Source organism: Notechis scutatus, chromosome 13, assembly GCF_049901735.1.
Source record: "Notechis scutatus isolate UNSWTSFEM ecotype Mainland chromosome 13, rNotScu1.2, whole genome shotgun sequence".
Classification (NCBI taxonomy): Eukaryota; Metazoa; Chordata; class Lepidosauria; order Squamata; family Elapidae; genus Notechis; species Notechis scutatus.
Genome location: NC_142021.1, coordinates 4,541,033 through 4,561,898, shown reverse-complemented (window position 1 = coordinate 4,561,898; position 20,866 = coordinate 4,541,033). Strand labels below are relative to the sequence as shown.

The window sequence follows — 20,866 nt, the reverse complement described above, 5'->3', positions numbered from 1 at the left end:
GGTAGGTAGGTAGGTAGGTAGATAGATAGATAGATGATAGATAGATAGATAGATAGATAGACAGACAGATAGATGATAGATAGATAGACAGACAGACAGACAGACAGATAGATAGATAGATAGATAGATAGATAGATAGATAGATAGATAGATAGATAGATAGATGAGAGAGAAAGAGAGAGAGAGAGAGAGAGGTAGAATAGATAGAGAGAAAGAGAGAGAGAGAGAGAGAATAGATAGAGTAGATCAAGGGTCTTCAAACTTGGCAAGTTTAAGACTTGTGGACCTCAACTTCCAGAATTCCTGAGCTAACATGACTGGAGGAGGGATTCTGGGAGTTGAAGTCCACTAGTCTTAAAGCTGTCAAGTTTGAAGACCTCTGGAATAGGTAGGTAGGTAGGTAGGTAGATAGATAGATAGATAGATAGATAGATAGATAGATAGATAGATAGATAGATAGATAGATAGATAGATAGATAGATAGATAGATAGATAGATAGATAAAGAGAGGTAGAATAGATAGAAAGAGAGAGAGAGTTGTGTGCTAAGCCCCTTCCTTTATTCTTTGTACACATATGACTGCACCCCATTGTAGAACACCAACACAATTATCAAATTTGTGGATGACACAACAGTGATGGGGCTCATTAATAAGAACAATGAGGCTGCTTATAGAAAGGGAGTACAAGGGCTGGCACTCTGGTGCAAAGAAAATAATCTTACACTTAACACCCAAAAAACCCTAAAGAACTTATAACTGACTTCAGGAGGAAGAGAGATGTACATTTACCATTGTACATAAATGGTGAGGAGGTGGAGAGGGTTGGTAGTTTTAAGTTTCTGGGCACTTATATCTCAGAGAACCTCTCATGGACTATGAATGCTAACATGCTTGTGAAGAAGGCATAGAAGAGGCTGCACTTCCTGAGAATGTTCAGGAAGATAAATCTATCTCAGCATCTACTTCTGTCCTACTACTGCCGAATAACATACGACATTCTTGCATGGAATGGGAGCAGCTCTGTAGCGGACAAAAAAGCCTCTAAAGAGAATCATTAAAACTGCCCAGAACATCATCGGGCTCCAGCTACCAGCCCTGGATGACATCTTCGCATCTCACTGTTTGAGGAAGTCGCACAACATTCTCAGAGACTCTTCCCATCCTGCTTACAATCTTTGTGGAACTGTTGCCTTCTGGCAGAAGATAAAGAACAATTAAAACTCAGACCACACATTTTCTGAACAGTTTTTATCCCAGAGCTATAATGGCACTTAACAAGACCTCCATCAGTGAGCTGTTGGACAGTGTTACTTGGTATGTTGTGTGGATGCTTGTGTGTTTTTAGGGGGCAGGGAATTTTGGTGGGTGGGTGGGGGGTGTTTGGGGATTGTCATGTGTGTGCGTGCATGCGTGTTGTGTCTGGTCTCTGGGTGTTATGTGAATTTCGTTGTATGTGTACACTGTGTATATACGTACGATGACAATAAAGTATTTCTAAGTTTAATGCTGATGAAATAAAATATTGGAAAAATATTGAAAATATTGGGAAAAAAAGAGAACTTCCTGATGCATGTCTGAACTACACAACCCAAGGCAGGTTTGTGTAGGCGTTTATTGGAACAATAAAACAAAACAAAAAGTTTTTAAAGGTTCGGGTGAGATGATACAAACCCTCAGAAATCCCTTCCTATGACCCAGTGAGCCACTTTTATACCCTGATTTACACGTCTTCTTCTCAATCATCTCCTTCTTTTGGACTCAAGAAGAAAACGGTATTATTTTTAAGCAGGGCAGGAGAAACCATCTTTGGCTTGTCCAGTTCGTCTCAGGACAGGAGCCTGCTATCCCATAATAACAAACTGGCAGAAAAGTAAAGAGTTGCCCCTTGGGTTCCACGCAAAGGGAAAGATGGATTTTGCTGCTGGGTAGGGTACCATGGCAACCCTACCTGTATAACATCTGTACAACAAGTGGTTGCCTGTTCACATTTATGGGTATTGCGATGTCTTTCAATATGTCAGACGATTGAAACCAGATGGCCTTTTTCTCCAGAAAAAAAGCCAGTGGGATCAAGCTGGATCCCAAATTGTTGGGTGGATCTCTTTCTGTCAGATGGCTATGTCCCCAACCTCAAAGTGAGAGCCAACATTATCTTAAAGTCATCATTAAACTACCAAGTAGTCCTAGTGGTTCCCTAAAGCGAAGTTCTCCAGATGTTTCAAAAACTATTCTTCAGGTCCCAAACTGACCATTCTCAAGGGGACATTCTCAGAAGACATGGTCTTCGACTCATCTTTGACAGGCCGTGTTAAGCAACCATAAAACTTTTTTTTTAAAAATACTTTGTTTTGATTGCCTCTATAAGCACTTCTCCAATTTTAAATCCTGGTGAAATTTTGCATGGCTACACAACGGGGACTTTGAAGGCACGCCCTCTGTTTAACTTTTCTTTTTTAAAAATGGAGGTTTGGCTGCAGAGCGGATTCAATGCAAAGAGGGGGAAAATGACAGCCAGCCCTTTGACTCACCACGGTTCATTTAGTGAAATTCCTCCAATATCCCATTGTTGTACCGAATGGCAGCGTTCAAACCCCTGCTGGTTATTTTTCTTCATTATTAACTGCTCAAGCTGTTGAGAATGAAAGCGAGAAAGCTTGCCCCTTTCTTTCAAGAAAGCCAGCCCCTGGGTGGAATCTGCACCCCAAAAAGCTCCATATAGGTAGCTAGAATTAGGCTCACAATCCAAGCCTGAGTCTTGGGAAAACTCAGTCCCAGCGAACTTGGATGGGCGAGAATTTCCAGAGATCCGGCTGTCCCATGTGGGATATATTGCAAAACGGAGAAGAGCTCCACTGGAAAGGAGGAAGGTTATCCCAAGTAGGCCCACTGGCAGCCAGGAAGCTGTAGTTCTTCATCATTTCAAAAGAAGTCACCTACGAAGATAACAGCAGGGTTTTGTTTAAGAAGAAGAACTCTGATTTTAGCAAGCTATGAGCCACAGGCAGCTGAGGCCAAGCTAAATCCCAAAAACGCCAGGGAATTTCTGGAAACTTGGCACTCAGACAAACCAGCCATCCACAGACATAGAGAGATCAACCACATTTACACGCCATTCAAAGGAGAAGAAAGCTAAGGAAACCAAAAGACCAGAACTTAATCTCTCCGGCAACCAATATCAATGGTACTTAAGACTACCTGTGTCAGCTTTTCGATGGAAAAACATGTACCCCCCGCGTAGCCACGTAAAGTGATTAAAAAGTTTCAGCTCTGTGACTTTGAGGACTAAGGAGGTTTGCTGATGTCTTCCTTTGCTTTTCTTCTCTTAGGTTAAGCTGGTTTTGAACTTGAAAAATTGGATTAATGTCATGAACCAGCACTGAGTGGATTATGCGGTACGACTCAAGCGTCTCCTGAGCGACTTCTAACTCTCTTTAAAAAGGACCGATGCCCTCACCTCCAAGGATACCATGGCGTGGAAGGCGTTGGGAAGAAGTAACACTCTGAAAGGGGGACCACATGGCTGTGGCTGCCGTCTTGACTTTTCTGACACACAAACACACACACACCAAGTAGCTCAGCAATGAAAGGAAGGTGGCATGCAGAGCCATTTGTGAGGGCGTGCGAGACCCAGCCAAACTTACTTGCACTGCGCACGCACGCACCTCCCAGCTGATTTTTGGCATGTTTGAGGCCTTTTTGGCCTCCCAGAGCCTCGAGGAAAGCCTCTGCAGCCTTTGGAGGCCGAAAAACGGGTCTTCCGGAAATACCAGAAGTGACCAAACCGGAAGTGATGAAACGGGCCCATTTTTCGGCCTCCAAAGGCTGCAGAGGCTTTCCTCGAGGCTCTGGGAGGCCGAAAAAGGCCTCAAATGGGCCAAAAATCAGCTGGGAAGTACGCGCAGGTAAGCAGGGGCATTGTACACGCATGCATGGGGGGCACATTGCATCGTGGGTGCCAGCGCGTGCGTGTTTTTGGCACACCGCAATGAAAAGGTTCGCCCTCACTGATCTAGGCAGCATTAGCTTTGCTGTGCAGTGCATCCCACTGTTTCTTTCCTTCAGTGAAGTGAGAAAGGAATGGAAAATAAAAATAAAATGGGGAGATGTTTGCTTGACCGTCCAATCTATTCCACAGTCCTGGGAAATTTCATCCAACCTGATCAGCTTTTGAACCCGAGCGAGATCAGACAAGGGCTGCCCTCCACTGAGATTAATACAATCAACAAACTTTTGAAAATAATGTGCGGTTCAGCAATGAGACCTCATCTGGATGGGGCACACACACCCTCCCCTCCTCTCGGTCTAAATTCTCCCTCCTTCACCTACTGCCCCTCACCTTCATATCAGTGCCCCCGTGCCTACGCTGGTGGAGAGCCCCAAAGGGATATGTCCCGTTGGCAGGATTGAGATCGGAGCGGGCAGCGATGGCATTTTCTCCATTCTGGGGTGGGTTGCAGCCTTGGCAATGGGAGAGAGGATCTTGAGGGAAGTTGTTGAACCTAGGCAGAAGAGGAAGAGCACAGCACAGGTAACCCAGGTTATAATTCGTCTATCTGTCAGTCTGTCTGTTCCTCCATCCATCCATCCATCCATCCTATCTATCAATCTATCTATCAATCTATCTGTCGATCTATATCTATTTATCTACTATCTATTTTCTATCTATCTATCTATATCATCTCTCTATCTATCTCTATGTCTATTCTATCTATCTATCTCAAATTTATCTCTCTATACCTATCATCTATCTGTCTTTCTACCTATCTGTCTATCTATCTAATATTTATCTACCTATATCAATATTTGTCTGTCCATCTATCATCTATCACTCCACCCATCTTTTTATTCATCCTCTATCCATTTATCCTCTATCTATTTTTGTCACATTTTTCTCTATTTATTATCCATCCATTTTTTCTATGTATCATGTATCTAACTATCATCCATTAACCATCCATCCAAATATCCATATACCTATCCATCTTCACATTTATCCACCCAACTATTCATCCATCCATCATCTATCTATCTATCTATCTATCTATCTATCTATCATCTATCTATCTATCTATCTATCTATCTATCTATCTATCTATCTATCTATCTATCTATCTATCATCTATCTATCTATCATCTATCTATCTATCTATCAATCATCTATCTATCTATCATCTATCTATCTATCTATCTATCTATCTATCTATCTATCTATCTATCTATCTATCTATCTATCTACCTACCTATCCTATCCTATCCTATCCTATCCTATCCTATCCTATCCTATCCTATCCATCACAACACCAACTGGCTGGGGAATTCTGGGAGTTGAAGTTAACACAACTTCAAGCTGCCAACTTTGAAAAATGCTACTCTAGATGATCTCCAAGGTATCTTCCAACCCTGACATTTTATGAACTCTTTAAGCCAACATTTATCCTCATTTTTACCACTTTACTCCACGAAATCTGCTGTTTACTTGTCATGTTGGCTTCCCATCGCCCAGAATTCATATGCAAAGAAATAATACCTAAAGGCCATTCCTTAATATGCAGACCCCTGGCCAGGACAAATAAATGTCTAACCTCATCAGTCGGATCATCGAATCCATATCCCGTATAAGAGTTTGGTTGCGCCGGAAAATTTGTGCCCGGGGAGTCTTTTCGTAGGTGAACCAGTCCCCATATTTCTGAACCAGTGCCGGGAGACCGCTGGTGTTGAAGATCTCTTGGAAATACCTCAGGGCAAAAAGAATAATTGTCTAAGAATGAATTGCAGCTTTGAGGGATCTTGCAGAGAAGGTATTCCTTTGGATGGATGGGTTTTTCAGTTCAATTCTGGGCCTCTCCAGAGCCTCAAGCATGGAAAATACATGCTCCACTTTCTAAGTTAAAAACCATCCCTCTAAACCTCAAAAGGAAGAAGAAGGAAGGAAGGAAGGAAGGAGGAAGAAAGAAGGAAGGAAGGAAGGAAGAAGGAAAGGAAGGAAGGAAGGAAGGAAGGAAGGAAGGAAGGAAGGAAGGAAGGAAGGAAGAAGGAAGGAAGGAAGGAAGGAAGGAAGGAAGGAAGGAAGGAAGAAAAGAAGAAGGAAGAAAAGAAGGAAGGAAGAAAAGGAAGGAAGAAAAGGAAGCAAGGAAGGAAGAAAAGAAGGAAAGAAAGAAGAAAAGAAGGAAGGAAAAAAAGAAGGAAGGAAGGAAGAAAAGAAAGAAGCAAAGAAGAAAAGAAGGAAGCAACAAAAGAAGGAAAAAAAAAAGGAAGGAAGGAAAGAAGGAAGAAAAGAAGGAAGGAAAGAGGAGAAAATCCTTACGGCACATTGTAGCTTGCCCAGTAGCCTTCTTGGTACAAAAGTTTGGTCATGTCGGCAGTAATCACCATTCCCCTGGAGAGACAGGGAAAAAAAGGGGGGAAAGGCACTAACAAGCATTATTCAGGTAGTCCTCGGTTTACAATAGTTGATTTAGTGGCTGTTCAAAGTTACAATGGCATTGAATAAAGTGACTTATGGCCATTTTTCACACATGACCTTTGCGGGCATCTCTATGATCCTGTCATCAAAATCCAGATGCTTGGCAATTGGTCTGTACTTAGGATTGTTGCTGTGACTCAAGGTCATGTGAACATCCAAACAACCAAACTCAGAGAGCACCAAGGATCCCACAGTCCTCCCCCTTCCCCTCTCCCTCTCCCCCTCCTCCTCCCAACCCCCTCCCTTCTAGAACTGATGATGTTCCCTAGTTGGGTCATGAAATATTCTCCTTTATTAAAATAGAGTTTGCAACACTTACGGAATCTGTTCCAGCACAGTCAGGAGGCCACGTTGGGGAGCAACCACACCTGGGACAAAAGTGTTATAGTCCACAACCATCCATTGGTTATTGTACCTGTGTAAAATGAAAACAAAGGGTAAGAGGAGAATATCTATTAAGAAGTTTCTCTGTCTCTCACCCACAGAAGGTCATGGAGAATAAGAAAGCTGTTGCAGTCTGTCGGCAGCCATGTGATTGGCCCTCCCATAAGACATAAAGGAGGAGCAAAGGGACATGAACCTTTGCAGGAAGCAACTTTGTTCGTACTGGTCAGTTTGAAACCTGAAGCTCCATGTTGAATTTGTGCTCCATTTGGTCTTGTACAACTAATTGGCAATTTAGTCATTGGCAGCACTTCAAGGAAGATAAAGGTGCGTGCTTATTAGCCTTATCCCAAAAGATTTTTGCAGACTTCTGTAGGACTATTTACAAACTGTAAATAGAGACTCATTACGGGCTGTGAATGGCTAAAATTCACAGCCATTGAAATAAAGAAAGAAGGTTTTTGGGACTAACATGTGTTTGTTAATCTCTCAGGTCAGAACAAAAGCTAAGATCCTGTGGGACATCTAGGTCCAGATGGACAGAAGATCCTGGCCAACCAACCAACCAACCAGACATCGTGGTAGTTCTCCACAACCTTCTGTGGGATCTCACATCTGGACCTAAGAAGATCTAGCCCATATTCTCTGCAGATGTTTCTGGACATAATAGCCAGCTATTTGGTTGTGTTTTCCGTGTACTGGTAAGTCCTCGGCTTACAACCATTCATTTTGACGACCATTTGAAGCACCAGAAGACAAGGGTGATGATAGAAGCACTGTTCAACCCCAAAACTCAAGACCTTTGCCATGCCACCGATATTCTTCAGGAGCCCAACTCACGTGCCACTGTTGAACTTCTCAAAGATGGTTGCCCATTCTGCCCCAGTGCTTGCAAGACGGTTAGCCACAATGTTACGCAACCATTCCAACACACTGTTGTCAGGTTTGATGAATTTCCAAAGCTTATTGTTGTTGTTTCCGATGGTTGTTTCCAGACTCACCTGAAGTAAGAAAACATTCTGAGCATCTCTTCTTAATTAGGTATTAAAACAGTCAGGTCCACATAGGGATTCTTCCCTTTAGATCATATAGATGTTTACTTTAAAAAAAAAAATTATTTCTATCCTGCCTTGATTATTTTGCAAATAACTCAAGGTGGCGATTCCAGCGATCGTCCTAATTAAATCATGAGCCTTGAGCCAAACTTCAAAAAGCTTCAAAGAATTCATTAGGAGTGAACATGTTGGCATGACCTGTATGAAGCCGATTCTGAGACACGTAATTTGCTGTCACCCTTGACCCTGGTTTCCTCCCAACTCCTCTGGGCGTATCATAATTCATATTCTCCAACAAAACACATCCATAGCCAAGAGTCCTCAATCATGTTCACCAATTAGAGATTTGTGTGGCAGAAAGTCCAGTTGCTGAGTTATAATCTTTGCAAGATATGAGTGGAATGCACTTTCGGTTCCAAACTGCTGCCCTGCTCTTTCAAACTTCTTCCCCCCTCCTCTTTTCTGTTGGCAACTATAAAATGGGCATAGAAAATGTCTTATGAGTTGACAACAACATCACTTGTCAGGTGGATTGGGGCTGAGAGAGAGGGATTGGCCCAATGTCATCCAGCTGGCTTTCATGGCTAAGGAGAGACTACAACTCACAATCTCCCAATTTCTAGCCTGGTGCCTTAACTACTAGACCAAACAGGCTCTCTTCCTTATCTTCTCATTCTATTCAATTATTTTTGAAAGACCTACACCTCATTAAAGGTGAATTCTTCAAACCTAAAGACAGATAAATGAATAGAGGGAGGGGCTACAGTTTCCAAACTGTGCATAGCATCAAGGAACCCTAGGATTTGCAGGCTCACTATATCTGGTAAGACAATCCACTGCATCCTACGATGTGTACAACAACCAATGAACAAGAATGGAATGGAATAGAATAGAGTAAGAGTAAGAGTGAGAGTGGAATGGAATGGAAGAAAGAATAGTAAGAGTAAGAGTAGAATAGAGTAGAATAGAGTAAATAAGAGTAGAATAGAAAAAGTAGAATAGAATGAAATATAGACTAAAATAGGTAGAGTAGAGTAGAGTAGAGAATAGAATAGAATAGAATAGTAGAGATAGAATAGAATAGAGGAATAGAATAGGGACTAGAATAGAAGAAATACGGACTAAAATAGAATAGGTAGAGTAGATGAGAGAGTAGAGTAGAGTAGAGTAGAGTAGAGTAGGAGTAGAGTAGAATAGAGATAGAGTAGAGAATAGAGAGAATAGAATAGAATAGAATAGAATAGAATAACAGAATTCTTTATTGGCCAAGTGTGATTGGACACACAAGGAATTTGTCTCCGGTGCATAAGCTCTCAGTGTACCTACAAACAACCAAGTGATAAGTCATAGATCATAAATCATAGTTACAGTCATTAACTATAAGATACAAACAACATTATGAATCATAAGATACACTGACAGACAAGTGTTTTAACAAATTGATGCCATGGGGGAAAATACCTGCCCTAGCCCAAGCAGAGATGTTTCCCTAGCATTTTAAATTCTTTTTTGGGAAAAAAAAAACCTGTTGTCTACCTGTGTGAACTGGTTAGGGGAGGGGAGGAAATCCTTCTGATCTGGATTAAATTAAATTGTACTTTATTAATTTATTTGTTTCTTTGTGTTCGTTTTTATTGTTTTTAATTTTATTTTATTTTAAATATGGTTCTACATTCCGTAAAGCCGCCTCGAGTCGCCATGGGCAAATACGCGGCAATATAAATTCAATCAATCAACCAACCAAGCACAGGAGCCTCTGTGGCGCAGTGGTTAGAGTGGAGTACTGCAAGCTACTTCTGCAGCCAGCTGCCTACAATTTGACAGTTCAAATCCCACCAGGCTCAAGGTTGACTCAGCCTTCCATCCTTCTGAGGTGGGTAAAATGAGGGCCCAGATTATCTGGGAGCGAGAGGCTGACTCTGTAAACCACTTAGAGAGGGCTGGAAAGCACTATAAAGCGTTATATAAGTCTAAATGCTATTGCTAATCCCCAGGAAGTGGCATGAATTTAAACTGGAACTGGTTCAGCACCCTGGACAGTACTCTGGATACTGGGCCAGGCTTGGCTCTACTTCAGTACTATGGACAGCAACTTACCTGGCTTTATGACTACAATGGGGAGCGGAAATTCTGTGGCTAAGCAAGATGGCTCTTAGGGGCATTGTATCCAACGTTACGGCCTTTCGTCCCGCAGTTGTTAAGCAAAACACGTGGGTCGTTTGACTTTGCGAGAAGCCAGTTGGAAAGTTTACAATGGCAACAGTGTGATCCTGGAACACGGCAAACCTTGTAAATATATGCTAGTTGGCAAATACCCACCAACAACTCACACCACTTACCAATCCGCTACTCAAGATGTAGAAATCGTCGCCGGAAAAAATAGCGCCTGGATACGAAGAGAAAGCTTGGGTGTGACCAGGAATTGTGGTGTCACCTGAAGAACATAAGGCAAACGTCAGTCAGCGCCCATCTACAAACACATATTCCAGGCAAGTTCCCCTTCACAAAATTCAGGGAATCTTTGTCTTACAACGGTTCATTCAGCGACCGTTCAAAGTTACAAGGGCCCTGAAAAAAGTGTCTTTCGACTGGTTTTCCACACTTATGACGGTTGCATGGGGAAACAGGGTCATAGGTGATAATGAATTACGAGTCTCAGAATCGGCTTCATACAGGTCATGCCGACATGTTCGCTCCTAATAAATCCTTTGAAGTTTTTGAAGCTTGGCTCATGATTTAATGAGGGCAACTGCCCGGAATCCTTGACACAAGGCCTCCTGCTTGAGCACGGGGTTGGACTAGATGACCTCCAAGGTCCCTATTACTCTGCTGTTCTAAATGCTTCGCTTTTGAAATGTTCCACTCTTTTTTTTTTTTTTTTTTACTCACTGCGAAGTGAAGTCCGGAAGGGCAGGGTGTATTTTTTGAGAATGCGCAACATGGCTTCGTAATTATTCCACGTGTCGTGTGAAACCAGAAGTTCCTGATGGCCGGGTAAAAGTTTGATGAGCGCTGAGCAGGAGCCTGAACCAAGATTATCCTTCTCTTCGGGTTTATTGAACGCTGATTCCAGGTCTTCGAGATCACCCCCCAGCTGGAACAAGCTAGAAGACCAAAAAATAAATAAAAAATCATAGAATCACATGGCTGGAAGAGACCTTTGGAGGTCTTCTAGCCCAACCCTCCCATTCAAGCAACCCCCCCATACTATTTCAGACAAATGTTTCTCCAATTTCTTCTTGAAAATCTCCAGTAGTGGAACACCCACAGTTTCTGAAGGCAACTCGTTCTACTGCTCAATTGTTTTCACTGTCAGGAAATTTCACCTGAGTCCTTAGTTTACTTTGTCTCCGCCAACCAAGCAAAATATTTTTCTGCTTGGTTGTCCATCCACCCTGCCTGGTTTATGCAATTCCAAATTCCTGGAAAGTTTTCAGGGCAAGGAGAAGGTTGTTGCTTCTGACCCGGAGTGTCCGCTTAAGGCTCCATCGTTATCTCGGAAGCGATAAGAAGTTAGATCAACACAAGCAGCTTTTAAAACCTCTCAAAATCCAAGGAAGGCTACAATCTGCATGCAAGAACAAGAAATTCATCCAAACGGGGAACATAAGGGATTTCAGAGGTCTTCTAGTTCAACCCCACACACACACATGGAGACCCTATATCATTCTGGATAAATGGCTGTCCAGTCTCTTTTTATTTTAAGCCCAGTGGTGACAACTTTAAGACCTGTGGACTTGGCACTTTTTAAACAGGTAGACTTCAACTCCCAGAATTCCCCAGCCGGCGTACTTCCTCCTCTTTCCTCCCTGTTTTTTTTTGAAAGGTACTTACAGAAAGCCGAAAGGAGCGATAGAGAATCTGCCCGTCGGGAAGGAAATCTGACCATTGTACCCATCCTCGAGGCCTTTCAACTGGAGCAGAACAAGGCGAACCTGGGAATTTGGATGCATCACAGTCAAAGGAGCCGGCCTCAGAGAAAACACATAGCAAACAGTAGTAAAACATGAGCTTCCTCTGGGAAAACAGGTAAAGGTGAGAAAGAAACTCAAGATTGGCCTGCCTTGATTCTCTTTGGTATACTAGCACCTTTAAGACAGGTGGACTTCAACTCCAAGAATTCCCCAGCCAGCACTGTGCCCGTACATTAAGGACTACCTGAATCAGTTAGGGACTAACTGTTTTAAATTATATACCGTATATACCTGATATCAATAATAAATATAATTATATATATTATAATTATATATACAGTCTTTGGACTGTATTGTTTAAATTATTAAACGGGACTAACTGTTTAATATTCACACCTGATACCAATACGCAGAATCCATTCCTGCCTGTTCCATTTGTTCTTCCATCCAATTCAAGTTGGCTTCGATGTAATTTTTCAACTTTTGGCAGTAGTCTGTCTGGTAGGTGAACGGGCCACAGTAGCTAACCACGGTGTTCATCCAATGCATATATACCAGCTGTAAGGCACGGAATAAATAAATAACATGGAAATTTACAAGGCTAAAATCTTCCCAGAAAATCCTGGGGCTAGAAATTCTGATTGATACTCTTACTTACTCAGTTTGAGCTCTGGTTTCTACATCTGCACCGCTTTTTCTGACCCTCAGGAGGTGGATTGGAGGTGGATTTCAACTCCCAGAATTCCCCAGCCAGCCAGGAATTCTGGGCGTTGAGGTCCATGCATTTGAAAGCTGCTGTGATGTATAAACCCTGACGGACCCAATATATCCTCACCGGTCTACTGAACAAGTCAGCTGGATTTCCAAGGATGAGGGCTATCCTTCTGTGCATGTTCAGATGCTTTCTTCTATTCCATAATCCTTCCTAAGATCAGTGTTGGAAGGCGTTAAAAAAGGACAATTACACTCTACCGACAGAAGAGGATATCGGTAGCTCAGGGTTGAACGGTGGGGTCCTTGATGCTCTCTGAGCTTGGCTCTTTTCTTGCAGACATTTCATTACCCAACTAGATTAAATCATCAGTGCTAGAAGGGAGTGGGGTTTGCAGGGAGGAGGAGGGGTGGGAGGAAGAAGGAGGAAGAGGAGGAGAACTGTGGGTTGTTTTGTTGTTGTTTTGTTGTAGGCATTTCATTGCCCAACTAAATAACACCAGCAGTGGAGGAAGAGGAGGAGGAGGAGGAGAAGAAGAAGAAGAAATGAGGAGGGGAAGAAATGAGGAGGAGGAGGAGAGAAGAAAATGAGGAGGAGGGGAGAAAAGGAGAGGAAGAGGAAGAAGATGAAGAGAAGAAGAAAATGAGGAGGAGGAGGAGGAGAAAGAGAAGGAGGAGGAGGAGAAGAAGAAATGAGGAGGAGAAGAAATGAGGAGGAGAAAAGAAGAAGAAAATGAGGAGGAGGGGGAGAAAAGGAGAGGAAGAGGAAGAAGATGAAGAGAAGAAGAAAATGAGAAGGAGGAGGAGAAGAGAAGGAGGAGGAGGAGAGGAGAAAGAGGAGAAGGAGGAGAAGGAGGAGAAGGAGGAGGAGGAGGAGGAGGAGGAGGAGAAGAAGAAGAAGAAGAAGAAGAAGAAGAAGAAGAAGAAGAAGAAGAAGAAGAAGAAGAAGAAGAAGAAGAAGAAGAAGAAGAAGAAGAAGAAGAAGAAGAAGAAGAAGAAGAAAATAATGATGGGATCCTTGGAGCTCTCTGAGCTGGGTTGTTTTCTTGAAGAAGTTTCATTACCCAACTAGGTAACATCATCAGTGTTAGAAGGCAGTGGGGTTTGTAGGGAGGAGGAGGAGGGTCCTTGATGCTCTCTGAGCTGGGTGGTTTTCTTGCAGACAATTCATTACCCAATTAGGTCCAGCTCTGATGATGTTACCTGGTTGGGTAATGAAATATCTGCGAAACAACAGCCAATCTCAGAGAGCATCAAAGACCCCACAAATTATACTCTGTTTCCTTTCTAGAGAAAAGCTATACATTGCGAATTTTCAGAGCCCCCGCAGATTTGGATGCCTCTGCCAACCCCTTCCCCAGCCTAATTGTGGCTTGAATGTGGGAAAAATCCTACCAAGTGCAGTAGCACAAGGTGCAAAGGTTGCATTTAACCCAATCGGCAGTTTTCCTGCTTGTGAGCTCACCTGCTCAGACACTGCGGCTTCAGCAACCCCGGCTGCATAAGCCTGAATGCTGTCGTTATATTTCTCATTGGTGGTTAATTCCAGTGCTGCCCATCTGGGAAAAAGAGAGAAAAAGAAAGAAAGAAAAAGACGTTAAAGGAAAGAATGCATCCCTCTCATCATCCTCTCCCAGTAACTACTGCAACACCCCTTGGCTTAATTCTGAATGTGGCCTGAACCAGTTGCATGCTTCAAGCTTCTAGTCCTCAGCGTGAAAACTTGCCTTTTCAGTTCTCACGACCGTAAAGTCTTCCCGTGTGCATCAAGTTGGTGCTTGTGTTTGTATGTATGCTTTCCTCTTCTCCCAACTATGTGTATTTATATATAAGGCAAGTATATCTATATAAGTGTATATATATATATATATATAAAAGCAAAAGACCACTCATGCATCATCATAAAACCTCCAGAACCGTAAAGCTTACAAACTTGAAATTTGGCACCTATGTTCCTCTTGGCTTCTAGGGGCTCACGAAGAAAGGATTTTTCGAAATGACCATCAGAGCATTAGTTATTTCATATATTATTATTATCAACACGCTCTGATGCTAAGGAGTTCTACTCCCACTCCCCACCTGAAAAGAAATCTGTTCCAAATGCAAAACACAAGCAGAGGAGTGGAGTTTCAGTTTCACAGCACCAAGCAGCTTTAGTACAGAACAGTTGAGCTAAGCCACGCCCAGGCTCCTTGCTGTCTCCTTCTTTACTCACACAGCAAATACTCTTTCAGTTTCCAAACAGCCCTCAGCTCTCTCTCTCACACGGACAGGACGCTAGCCAGATGAATACTGATGGGTGCTGGTAGACAGAGGTAGAATTCCCTCCCCCTTATTTTCCTCCCCCAAAACTAAGCCCGACCACATCGAAGCACGGGTATCCAGCTACTATATACTGTATGTATATAAAAGGTAAGTTTTCACGCTGAGGACTAGAAGCTTGAAATCAATACAGAGCGTAACAGGGAGGCTGTGTAAAAAAACTACGCAAAATATATACGGCCTTTGTCTTTCCTAGCACAGCAATTTCGCTTGCATAGTTTCTTATATGGCCTCCCCATTACACTCTGTATTGGTTTCAAGCTTCTAGTCCTCAGTGTGGAAACCTGCCTTTTCTCTCCTCCCTGGTATATACAAATTCGTCTGTTTACTTTTGTACGCCCTTCAATTTCTGACAAAGTCTTTCCATATGCATCTAGTTGGGGTGTGTGTGTGTATCTATGTCTCTGTTTTGTGTGTGTTATATGTGTGTATGTGTTTTCCTCTTCTCTCAGTTGTGTATAGGTCTGTCTCTCATCTTTCCTGGCACAGGCAGCCACTTTTTGCTTGCCTAGTTCCTTACAAGGCCTTGCCAATTCAAGCTTCTAGTCCTGACTAAGGAACCCTATTGAACGGCGAGAGTTTCTGTCCCCCTTTGACATCTTCTCCTCTTCTGTTGAGTCATGCCCTCCCAAATTTCTTCCTTGACTTCAAATCCACGTTCAAGTTTTATCTCTTAAAATGTCCTTGGGTTCTTTCTTTATCCAAACACCTCCTATATCACTCCTTTAACTTCTTCCCTGCTTTCCTCTGTTCCAGATTCGAAACCCTTGTCCAGGGATTACAAAAGGTCTGCATTACCATCAGCACATAAAATCTCACCGAGTTAATTTTTAAGGAACTGGAGCAACACAGGAAATGAACCAGCATAATCACAGAATTGCTGAATCAAAGCTCTCCGTAGCTTAAGGGACAGGAAAACAAAAGATAAGGAACATTTTCCCATTTTTCCCCCCCCAGCAAACCTGAACTCCAAAAACAGGTTTTGTCATCCAAACCAGTTGTTATCCAACGAAGGAATGAATTTTATTAACTCTTAAAGTTGTATTAAGTAAATTATTAAAAACATTGGACGTGGTGTAATCGTCCCACCAATCCTGTTTGTCATACATATTATGGCATAGAATACATATTTTATATACATTTATACATTTATACAATATTTTCCAATTCTAATCATCTGTTCTGCCACCCCTATTCTCTTTTGATTCTAGATGCTTCCTTTTTTTCCCACCATTGATAGAATTTATCTCATACTTTATAGTATTCTATCTCATCTTTATCTTTCATTTCCAAGGTTAGTCTATCCATCTCAGCGCATGTCCATATCTTTTTTATTACATCATTTTCCTCGGGAATTTCTTTATCTTTGCAATTTTGAGCAACGGGTAATCTTGCTGCTGTAATCACATGTGTTATTAAACAGATCTCCCCTTTGTTGTATTTTTCTGTTATAATTCCAAGTAGGAAAAATAATTCCAAGTAGCAAAAGGTGCACTTAACAAATGTGTTGCTAACTTAAGAACTGCAATGAACCATGGCAAGAAAAGCAAAAACTCACTTAACAAATGTCTCGTTTAGTGACCCAAAATTTTGGGCTCCATTGTGGTTTGTACGTCGTACTTCCTGGGTTGATGCTTGAAAACCAGCGTTGCAATGAAAAAAAAAAATCTACCAGAATTCCACTTCAGAACCGTGAAGCGTGTACTTTCAAGGATTTTGAAATTCAGATCCAAAGCTGGTACTCCAATTCTAACAGATTCACAGAGATTGAAAGTCACAGACCTTGTAAGTCATCTAGTCTAACCCCTTCGCCCAAGGAGGAGACCCTGCACTATTTCTGCAGTCCAATCTCTTATTGAAAGCCTCCAATTCTGGAAAAGCAAGCTGCATTTAGCGCACGAAATGGTTGCAAGAAATAACTGGAGGCAAGGTCCCATCATCCCCTTTCAAACTACCAGGAATCGGCCCCATCATCCCCCCTCAAACAGCCAGGAATTGGTCTCCTTAAGGGAGACTTCTGAAGTTGAAAGTCTGAATGACATCTAGCAAAATCTCTGGAGGAATTTATCTGCTTCGGCCCTGAGTGTCTATCTATGTAAACACAACCAAAGTTAAAAAGGAATGGGGGGAAAAGTAAATATGATGCAATTTGTTTTAGACCTCAAATAGCTGGAGGTTCCTTTGAGATTTGCAGTTGGATCTGTTTTTCTTCTCTTCCCCAAAAACTTGCTGCTTCCCCCGAGGATTTCCTTCCCCAGGACTAGCCTCTTGTAGGGTTTGTTTTGAATTTGGACTTACGGATAATGAATTAAAAAAAGACTCAAAAAAGCAAATTTGAGATTGTTTATGGGAATTGCAGCAAGATTGTGCTGGAGGCAAAAGGATGGAACAATGAGGATAGGCCCAGAGTGGAAGAATAGATAGCAGAAATGGTGAAATGGGCCTGCTTGATCAGAGAATAAATACCAAAATATTTCTTTTTTGAAAGATGGGGAGATTTGCTGAAAGAAAAACAAAAGGTGCTCATAATTTACGGATTTGAAAACAAACAAAGGGGAGGGCTAGGTATTAATTGTGAACCTCAATGCTAAATTTTAATTTTAATTGCAGGCTGCCCAGAATTGTTTGTCAGAGTAAAGTTGGGTGGCATATAAATTGAGCACATGAATAAATAAATGAAGATGAGAAGGGACTTGAAAAACACTTAGGAGAAAAGAGAGACAATAATAATATAATTTTGGGAAGCCGGGGTGATAGAATTGAAAATATTTTCATGCCCAGGTTGCCCGTCTTCTTGGTTTTTGATTTTTACCTTTTTATTCTAACTTTATTTATTTTTTAACCCTTTGAAACTTTTTGTTCTACTGTATAAAGCAACACTTCTCCCCTTCGTTTATTTAATGTACAAGTCAGATGGGCGGCCCTGGAATTTAATAAGTAAAAATAATTGAAGAATGTTGACCGAAAAAAGGACCAGAAATCATCTATATGTCTCTTAATTTTCTTAATTTCCCCCCTCCCCTTTGGGGTTTGTTATCACTAAATAAAAATGGACCATAAATCTCATCACTAGAGGCTTTCCACAAGAGAGCAGATATTTCTGGAGGGATGGAGTTCCACCGGTGGATAGTTCTCACTGGCAGGATCGCTTCTGCCCTTTGATTACTGTCCATCCGTTCTTTCTTCTCCTGCCTTCTGGTGCTTTGAAACCTTCTTATTCGAGATTTATGGGATGCTTCTTTCCTTTTTCATGTACATGCCAGTTCTTTCAAGGCCATCTCTCTCATTTGCCTGGGATGACATGAGGTTTCCTGCCTTGAGGAGCGGGTTGGACTGGAAGACCTCCAAAGGTCTCCTCCAACTCTGTTCTTCGGCTGTTTCTCCCTTAACCACCTGGGTTATTTGTAAAGCTGTATCCTTCTATTGTTTTGTGTCTATGGATATTCCCAGTCATCCAGGTCAAAATAGGGCACAGATTTTGGGGGGTAGTGGACACCTTTCCTTTGCTTTCCCTCTCTCTTCCTTCCTTTTCCTTTCCTTGTGCTCTTTTCCTTCTTTCCTTCCTTCCTACCTTCCTCCCTCCTTTCCTTCCTATCTTCCTTCCTTCCTTCCTTCCTTCCTTCCTTCCTCCCCCTCCCTCCTCCCTCCTTTCCTTCCTCTTCTCCCTCCCTATCTTCCTTCCTTCCTTCCTTCCTCCCTCCCTCCCTCCCTCCTTTCCTTCCTATCTTCCTCCCTCCCTATCTTCCTTCCTCCCTTCCTATCTTCCTTCCTTCCCATATTCCTCCTCCCTATCCTCCTTCCTTCCTTCCTCCCTCCTCGCTCCCTTCCTATCTTCCTTCTTTCCTTCCTATCTACCTTCCTTCCTCCCTCCTCCCTCCCTCCCTTCTGGTTACAATGCAGTACTGCAGGCTAGCTCACTGTCAGCAGTTCGATCCTGACTGGCTCAAGGTTAACTCAGCCTGCCTTCCTTCCTTCCTCCTTCCCTCCTTCTTCCTCCCTCCCTCCCTCCCTCCTTCCTTCCTATCTTCCTTCCTTCCTTCCTTCTACCTTTCTTTCTTCCTCCCTCCCTCCTTCTCCTTACAATGCAGTACTGCAGGCTAGCTCACTGTCAGCAGTTTCCTGACTGGCTCAAGGTTAACTCAGCCTTCCTTCCTTCCTTCCTCCCATCCCTCCCTATCCTCCTTCCTTCCTTCCTCCCTCCTCCCTTCCTTCCTATCTTCCTTCCTTCCTTCCTATCTACCTTTCTTTCTTCCTCCCTCCCTTCCTTCTGGTTACAATGCAGTACTGCAGGCTAGCTCACTGTCAGCAGTTCGATCCTGACTGGCTCAAGGTTAACTCAGCCTTCCTTCCTTCCTTCCTTCCTTCCTTCCTTCTTCCCTCCTTCCTCCTCCTCCCTCCTCCCTCCCTCCCTCCCGAAACTGTACAGATTCTCTTCTCCAGCTGCGGGTCGGACTAAAGACCTCCCAGCTCCAACAGCTGCGATGCTGCGATGTCTTTGAAAAAAAAAAAAAAAACAGGACCGGGCGGCTATAAGGTCATAAAGCCCGCGGCGAGGGGAAAGCCGGGGTGAAGGGGCTGGACCTTTCTCCGAGCCCCGCAGGCCCCCCTTGACGCGTCTCCTCCGAAGCCCAGCCAAGCCCCCCCATCCCGGGGAACCTTAGGATGGAGAAGGGCGGGATCCTACCCGTTCTCGCGGATCCCGTCGGTCAGGTTGGCCCAAGCGACGGCGCCCGGTGCCCAGCCTTGGACGACTTTCAGTTCCGCCGACACCGGGTCCAGCAGCACCGAGCAGCCGCGCGTGGGTTGCAACCCACCCGCCTCGGGGAAGCGCGGGGGAGAAAAGGAGGCGGAGAGCGCCCGCCGGAGCAGCAGAAGCGGCAGGAGGATTCGCCACCAGAGCCCGAGCGCCATGGCCGGTCCGTCCGTCCGAGAGCGGTGCCTTCCTCCTCCCCGGGTGCGGGACGAAGGCCAAGCCGGCTGGCGTAGGCTCTGATGCAGCCGGAGGAGGAGGAGTCGTCCCACTCCCCCCACCCGCCCGCCCGCCGCCGGGCAACCCGAGCTGGCCTCCAGCCGTGCGCTTCCAACCAGCGCCCCGCGAGGGAGCCCCGACCTCAGGGGAAGCCTTGCCGGGCGAAATCGGAGGGTTGCGCGGAGCGAAACTTGCAAGGCTTATAGATTTCAGCATAGAGCTGGAAGGGACCTTGGAGGTCTTCTAGTCCAGCCCCTTTGCTAAGACCCTTTCAGACAAGGGACTTTCCAGTTCTTTTCTTCAAAACCTCCAGGGATGGAGCCACCTACAGCTTCTGGTGGCAAGCCGTTCCACGGGTGAATTGTCCTCCCTATGAGGAAGTTGCTCCTTAAATTCCAGGTTGCTTCTCTCCTTGGGTTAGTTTCCATCCGTTTGCTTCTTGTCTGGCCGTCTGGGGCTCTGGAGAATAGGTTGACCCCCCCCTCTGGGGCAGCGCCTCAAATATTAAAATACTGCTATCGTGTGCCCCCTCCTCCAGTCCTTCTTTTCTCTCTAGATTAACCAGAGGTGGGATTCAGCCGGTTCGGACCAGTTCTGGAGAACCCGGTAGCGGAAATTTTGAGTAGTTTGGAGAGCTGGCACCAAGGACCCCAGTTCAACCCTGAGCTACAAAAGTTCTCATTTATTTGTTTGTTTGTTTATTTATTTAAATTGAATTGAATATTTAATTTTGTCAAAAGCTTACAATACAATAGAAACAAGAATAAACTTAAGTTTATATACAAGAAATAGGAACTAATAGTTGGGGACAATAGGACAGGGACGGTAGGCACGGTTGTGCGCTTATGCACGCCCCTCCCTTACCAACCTCTTAAGAATGGGGTGAGGTCAATAGAGGTTAGTTTGAGGGTAAAGGAGTGAGGGGTTTGAGCAGGTGACAACAGAATCAAGTAGTGAGCTCCAGACATTGACCGCTCTGTTGCTGAAATCGTACTTTATTTGTATTTATTGGTTCGTATTTGTCTTGAAGGTTTGGATGGGAGACCA

At 43.6% G+C, this 20,866-nt stretch overlaps 1 protein-coding gene and 1 long non-coding RNA gene across 2 annotated transcripts in view; one reads left to right on the top strand and one right to left on the bottom strand.

The window, feature by feature from the left end:
- LOC148129597 (uncharacterized) overlaps nt 1-20,866 on the top strand; it is a 121,093-nt gene that overhangs the window by 68,522 nt on the left and 31,705 nt on the right. The gene's annotated exons all lie outside the window — the stretch shown is intronic.
- PLBD2 (phospholipase B domain containing 2) lies at nt 1,569-19,864 on the bottom strand. Its single transcript, XM_026684601.2, has 12 exons — nt 19,535-19,864; nt 13,994-14,087; nt 12,214-12,375; nt 11,738-11,838; nt 10,793-11,007; nt 10,243-10,337; nt 7,689-7,849; nt 6,784-6,879; nt 6,306-6,377; nt 5,584-5,736; nt 4,338-4,500; nt 1,569-2,934 (listed from the first exon to the last, which is right to left on the bottom strand). The coding sequence occupies exons 1-12, from the start codon at nt 19,759-19,761 to the stop codon at nt 2,767-2,769; spliced, it is 1,707 nt and encodes a 568-aa protein (XP_026540386.2). The 5' UTR covers nt 19,762-19,864; the 3' UTR covers nt 1,569-2,766.